The 7,399-nt window shown below is 37.2% G+C and overlaps 1 protein-coding gene across 1 annotated transcript; it reads right to left on the minus strand.

Moving 5' to 3' along the window:
* Positions 1-1,443: 1,443 nt before the first annotated feature.
* On the minus strand, positions 1,444-7,033 carry LOC140065742 (nicotinamide N-methyltransferase-like). The gene is made up of 3 exons (XM_072113316.1): positions 6,550-7,033; positions 3,433-3,640; positions 1,444-3,226 (listed from the first exon to the last, which is right to left on the minus strand). Exons 1-3 carry the CDS (start codon positions 6,719-6,721, stop codon positions 2,803-2,805), a joined length of 804 nt encoding a protein of 267 aa, XP_071969417.1. The 5' UTR covers positions 6,722-7,033; the 3' UTR covers positions 1,444-2,802.
* Between the last annotated feature and the right edge of the window lie 366 nt (positions 7,034-7,399).

A 7,399-nucleotide genomic window follows, 5' to 3' on the forward strand; every position in this document is an offset into this window, starting at 1 on the left:
GCAGAGAAGATAGAGCAGGCTATGATAGAAAGAGGAATAGCTATGTGATGCTATTTCTTATGTAGAGGGGAATGGTGAGCAGCGCCAATATATAAACATTTTTTGTTTAGTACGTTTTGGGTGTAAACCATAGTGAACCTCATGCCAATTTTGAACTCTTCCTGTCACAAACTGTACCATTATGGCTCATTGGGAACAGGTGTATGGAGAGGGCTCAAGGGCTGAGCCCACTCCATACAGGGTGGGTGCTTGCTGCCTATTTCAGCAAACATCCACTGCTTATAGCCACAGTCGGTGCTAGCACCGACCAAAGGTGTGAACTGTTTAAATGCTTCCGGCAAACTTGGCAGAGGCATTTAAATTGCTGCAGCGCACAGGCTCCGCCATCTTGGATTTCACCCCTGCCCCATGACGTCATTGGGGGATGAGGATAGGTTGCTTTGACAGCCTGGGGTCTTATACAAGCTAAATAACCTGTCATTGAGCCTAAACTGTAAGCAGCTGCCTTGGCAAGACTGCCATATACTGCTGTACAGTAGTATTGTAGTATATGGTAGAAGAAGTCAGCCTACCTATGGTTAAATTACCCTTGGTGGGCTAAAAAAGTGTAAAACAAAGTTTGATAATTTTTTTTTTTTAAAAACCCTAAAATTTCAAATCAAAATATAGAAATAGTTATTACCAGCTGTAAACCCTGTAATTGAAAATGCACCCAATTGTCAAAAATGCTTCTTTTCTTTTGCAAAACATAAAAAAATTCATAAAAGTAATTAAAAGGTTGCACAGTCTCCACAATGGTAGCAATGAAAATGTTTCTGGCCTCAAAATATGTTAAAATTAAGAATTTTTTTTGGTACAAGCAGTTTTAATTTTTAAAAATCCCAATGAAACCTATATAAATTTTATATCCCTTTGTTTGTACAGACCCACACAATATAGTGGAGGTGTGATTTGGTGCACACAGTGAAAGGCATAAAATCAGAGCCCACAAGAAAATTGTGAAAATGTTTTCTTTTTGTCAATTTCAACGCATTTTGATTTTTTTTCTTTCTTTCCGGCACCTGCCATGCATTATTCTAAGTATATAGCATATGTCTGAAAAGTTATGTGGCTACAGGTCTCGCCTCAGCAACATTCAGAGAATGTGGGTCCTCAGTCTTGAGACTGCTTAAAGTGGGAGGATGACTACATAAGGCACGTTAACATTACATTTTCTACATAAGAAGACAAATGATAAGTGGGGGACTTGGTGTTGTAGAGCATGTGGTTCTGTTAGGGTGGATTCACATTGGTGGTTTTTTTCACATCAGTGATTTTTTTACTGATGCCTTATTGAACCATTCTTTACAATAATAATAATAATAATAATAATAATAATAATAATAATAATAATCTTTATTTATATATTCATCAATTTGAACACATTTGAAATTTTTTCTTGGATCTAAGTAAATGCCTTGCATTATTAAATACTGAAACTAGAAATTCCAATTTGTGATGCTGAACTAATTGAACAATAATGAAGTTATTAATATTCTTGTTATTCCTTCCTTTTTATTTATATAGCACACACAGATTCCGCAGCACTACATAGAGCTTCCAAGATCAACCACTGTGCCACCCTGCTGCCCAGCCTAACAAGCCAGTATCTTATTTTAAACTGTATACTATAAGTAATTGATGAAGAGTCTGAACCGAGCTCAAAATCAGTTTCATAGCTGGAAAACTTTTTAATAGATATAAGAAGCCTATTTTTACATGAAGGATTTACGATATGGGGACCCCCCACACATATTAACTTTCTCGAACCCAGGAAGGGCTGCCTAAACCACACAAAGTAGTGTTTACGTTTTAAATGTGTTGTAGCAACTGTATAACCAAACAAGCTGAGCTCAATTGTTTATTATAATATTTGGATTCACTCTAGAATCCAGATCTCACACGTGGCGTCTGTGCTGTTTTTCTAATTTCCTTTTCTGAGGTTCTTTACTGTGTGCCACTATCCAACCAGTCTGACTTTAAAAATGACTGAAGACCACTTTAATTATAGGACACACACCAATTATTCTTAGGGAATAAAATATTTCTGGAATTATTGGGTAGCAATCAGAATTACCCCTGGATTAAGCTCTTACCTAATCTAAACAGTACTGTAGATAATTAGCAAAAATTCTGCATTTGTCCAGTCATCTAGACCTTTTTAACCTTTTCACATCCCTTCCAATTTTTGTATTTCTGTTTACCGCACTTAAGTAGGCGTTCCGTTGCTCAGTGGGACCGTGCACCAGATTTATCATGGAAAGTCAGACAGAAGTGTGTCACATGGCCCATGTTTAAAGGTGCACCAAAAAAAGTGGTGCACTCTGTCAGAGCAGTGTAGAGGGAACCAGATTCATGAAGAACGTGCACCAGAAATCCTAAATCTGGAGCCCTCTACACACTACACAGGTAAAAAGCACAGAGTGCAGTTTGCACTGTTCTTAGTAAACGTGGGTCTATGTCTCAGTCTCCTCATGCATACTTCCTCTACACACCATCCCTCTCCCTCCTCTGCCTGCCCTATGCACATGTCAGGAAGTGGGTAGGGGGAGGTGGATGAGTGTGGAATAGATGAAGATAGTAGATGCATGAGTGCCCCCTACCACATAAGTACAGCATAGCATAAGCTGTTGGAACCTGTCACCAACTAAAAATCACATTCCTGGTGACAGGTTCATTTTCAAGGCAATACAACTTATCAACAATTTTAAATAGTAAATAGAAATGTAGAAGAAGACCTGCCTTGTATTTTTCTATTATAAACTATTTCTCTTTGTGTGCTGCAATGAATATGACACCTTTATGGTCAATAAGGTCACTCTCAGCTTTTCTCCTAAAAACATCACAATAATCAATTTTGAAGCCTTCTCCAACTAGAACTCCCCTGACAAATTCTTCATCGTATGTGACAATATGAAACTTCTCTTTGTGAATTGTGTAATATGTTGCCTCTAAAGACCCCACAAATATGAGGTGTCCTCCAGGCTTCAGAAACTTTGAGAACTTCTTGAGATATTTGATGAATTCATCTTTGTCTTTGCAGATCACATCCAGGAGCCAAGCGCTGATGATACAATCGGCTGGTGGTAAATCTATTGGCTCTGTCATATTCTCTTTCTCAAGGTGAAATTTGATGACATGTTGCATTGCTGATCTCACTTCACCTTCTTTGTTCTGAATCTCTTCACTGTGAGAAGCAGAAAAATTAACGTAAAATGAATGTATTGATAATATTCACATGAGTGGATATGTAAAGACATTTTTTTACTGACCACGGATAAGTATTGTAGACTAGTCTTGGCTATATAAAAAGTTATATAAATGATATGCTGTCCAAAAATTTATGACCTTTTCTTTATATCTTTTGTATAGCCGCAAAACAAAATATTTCACCTGTTTCCTTCTATGTCCGCATGAAGTTGTGCAGCATGACACCAGTCGAATGCTCCTGTACGTGTGTCCACCCATCTCTTCAACTCCATGATGCATCTGTCTTTGACCTTGAGGACTATGGTGTGGTTGAAAAACCCACAGGCTGAGTACAGATGATGAATAATGGAACCAACACTCAGGTCTATCAGTATATCTCCTTTAATGTGACCTGAAAAGGAAAGTATAAAATTGTCACTAAAATATTATTGAAAAAAAAAAAACATTCATTCAATATCTAATGGAAGCCGTCAAAACAGAGCCTACAAGAAACTTTTTTTTTCTAACTTTCCAGTATATTGGATAAAATATTAAATTGTGCCACTAAATTTGTCTCTCAGATAACAAGCCTGCATATACCTCTGTAAATGTAAAAATATAAAAGTTATCACTTCTAGAATGATGGGAGTAAAAAACAGAAAAGCAAAAACGAAAAAGGGTGAAAAAGACCTGAAGGGATTGGTTATAGCAGATAGAGATCTGTCCATGTGATGTTACACAAGTGCGTGACTCATTAGTATCGCAGAGAGTAATCATATCTGTGTGTTATAACCACTGGTAAACTTGTGGGACCAATCACCAATGACAAATTTATATTGACAGAATATAAACAATGAAGCTTCCTACAGAATGACGACAAGCAGAGATCTAGAGAACAACAGGGAATTGATACAGAAAATATATTGGAATATTTACATTTGTTTTCTGAAATTGGTCAACCAAATCTCCCCACAAGTAAAGATTACATTATGTAGGATATACAGGTATAATGTGTAATAGATTTATATATAGGCAAGGGAGCACTATGGGTAGGCAAGGGAGAATCTCTTCTTTCAAATGAATCTTGAATTTTGTTTCTATGTGCCATGGATCCAGAGATATTCAGGTTTAAAGTGAGAATATCAGGTGACATCTGTATATATCTACAAACGGCAGTTTAACAATTAATATCTCGGTTTTCCTGACACTTAGAAAGACAGATGTTCATATAAAAGACGAGACTCTCTTTTTTCACAGGAAAAAAAGAAGTGAGGTTCTATGTGTCACAGAGCCAGAGATACAGCCCCCTGATGTGTCCCCCCCTCCAGATTCTAAGCCATCAGTCTACAGGGAGAATTTGCTGCACACCGGAGCTGCTGCACCTCACAGATAATGGAAATATTCACTTTATATGTTACTACATTATGAGAAGGGATAATATCAACTATATATACTGTGCGCGTGTGTCTTCCGATAGGTCGGAGATACGCGCGCACATCTGCAAAGTGAAGAATATAATTAAAGCATTAAAAACCGTGAATAACTTTTGTTCATGGGAAAGCCCCTTTACGTTTTTTACCAGTTTATATTGAGTTATTTAGAATGACTTAAAATTAGAGTAGTCGAGAATTTTTTTTAAAAATATGTATATTTATGTGTCACAGCTTCTCAAGGGACCCTGAGCCCCTCTCATTTATTCCCTATTTATTTATGTTGGGGGGAGGGATAAATACCTCTTTACCAAAGCCCTTCACACTTTTGTACACAATAGAACTCTACCACTGACTAATTCAGTATTTCACTTTTGCATAATTCGGGAATTGAATAAATCCTGTAACAGACAGGTCAGAATATTTAGACTCTGCTGCTTTTTCTAGGACGTTGGGTGAAAAGTGGGTTAGTTGCAATTTAAGGTAAATTCATATATACCCTGAAAGTTAAAGTCTTATCTTTGTTATTTCATGTAAAATAATGTACAAAAACCAAAAAAAGTATGTTTGTTTTTAATTTGTAAATTAACTACCACTTTATTCCAAGCACATTTGAACCAATTGGAGAGAATAAACTCTGTTGAATCATATCAAATTTTTAAATTAATTATTTATTTAAAATTTCAATTAATAACCAATTGAATGGCATAAGCAAGACAGAGTCACTGAATAAACAATTTGAGTGTAACCCCAAAGTCACATTCTTAAGGTATAATGTAAATCAGTAGCCTGTATGTTTAAAATAAAAAAGGATAAAACTTGGATAACAAAATAACTCAAAAATCATTGAGAGTTACAGGCCATGCATTTCCAGATATTTACTCTTACATAGATAACAAGTGTTCAATGATAGGGTAGTTACTAAAATTTCAATAAAACGTTGATGTTAAAAAAATAAAAAAGCATAGGGGTTGCAAAGTTTCCAATTTCCTAACAGTAAAAGTAGAGAAGGCTGTCATTGCCTCTGTAAAACGTTCCAAGCCATTCATCACTTTCTGAGACTGTAACTAAGCAGTGGGAAAGTCAAGAATGGAGAAAAGGATATAACAAATATACATATTCATCTGAACCTTAGAACAAAATGTGAACCTGAAGATGATATTGAGACTTAGACTTTCTAAACGATCCAATTTATAATAGTTATGCTCCCTTAACTTTCGAACAACAGAAGTCAGAGACAGAAATGTGAACTAAATTTGATAGTAATTGGTAAAGATAAAAAAACCAACTTATTAAAATCCACAGAAATAGAGAAAATAATTTCACTATGACCGGAGCTCCAAATATTCTTCTTCTCCCTCGTTATTCTATCTTAAAACATCGATGAACAGCACCAATCTTCAGTTTCTCCTGCTGAAAGTATGTCACCTTTCAGACTAGCACCATCGCACTCTCATTCTCCTCCTTTAATTATATTGTAGCTGGAAGAAAATATGCAGGCAGATGGTGTGGTACGTTCCAATAAAGTTAAAATTTATTTCAGTTCATCATATTCACCAAAGACCATTAAAAAAGCGCATATCACAAATTCACATAACGGGACGCTAGCTTTCCTATCCGCCCGACCCAGGGTTTCGCCGGCAAGGCTTCTTCCGGGCGTTGCATCGATGTTTTAATATAGAATAACGAGGGAGAAGAAGAATATTTGGAGCTCCGGTCATAGTGAAATTATTTTCTCTATTTCTGTGGACTTTTTCAAAGACTGTGTGGACCGGTCTTATACCGTGAGTAGCTCCTTAACGGCCAAACTGTGCACCACGAACAACTGTGTTTCTGTGCAACTTATTAAAATGTATAAAATGAAACTATTTAATAATAGGAAAACACATACCTGATTTGAAAGTTTTTCTAAAATTTTGAATGGGGAACTTCAAGAAATCCTCTTCAAATACCATGTCCTGGTTACTGGAGAAAAAATTCTCCAGCATTTGCCTGGAATCACAGTCATGCATATGATAGATCTTATGGCCAGTGGAATCCTTCTCCTTTGCACTGGAATCCATCTTCTTGTATTCTCTCTGAGGTGAACTGACTCCCTCTACAAAGGCGCTCAAGGTCTTTGCATTAATAAGAATGATCTGTTATATAGTGAGTTGTTTTATTTACTTAGTCAGTCATGTGTTATCATAAATCATTTTGCGGATTGAAAAAAATAAAGCTCTAGACATTTACAGGATAACGTGGCTTAGCAGGCATTAACACACATTTCTAAGTTGCATTCTAGAGGAGAAAATATGACATTATTATGTTCTGGGGGAAACATCTGCCATCAATCAGAATACAGATCGCCCTCAGGTAGACATTTGTAGTAGAGATGAGCGAACATACTCGTCCGAGCTTGATGCTCGTTCGAGCATTAGCGTACTCGAAACTGCTCGTTGCTCGGACGTATACTTCGCCCGCTCGAGAAAATGGCATCTCCCGCCGTTTTGCTTTTTGGCGGCCAGAAACAGAGCCAATCACAAGCCAAGAGACTCTGCACTCCACCCAGCATGACGTGGTACCCTTACACGTCGATAGCAGTGGTTGGCTGGCCAGATCAGGTGACCCTGGAATAGACTAGCCGCTGCCTGCGCTGCTCGGATCATTCTGTGTCTGGATGCCGCTAGGGAGAGAGCTGCTGCTGGTCAGGGAAAGCGTTAGGGTGTTCTATTAGAATAGTGTTAGGCAGGAGTGATTCT

Source organism: Engystomops pustulosus, chromosome 6 (assembly GCF_040894005.1).
Source record: "Engystomops pustulosus chromosome 6, aEngPut4.maternal, whole genome shotgun sequence".
Lineage (NCBI taxonomy): Eukaryota > Metazoa > Chordata > Amphibia > Anura > Leptodactylidae > Engystomops > Engystomops pustulosus.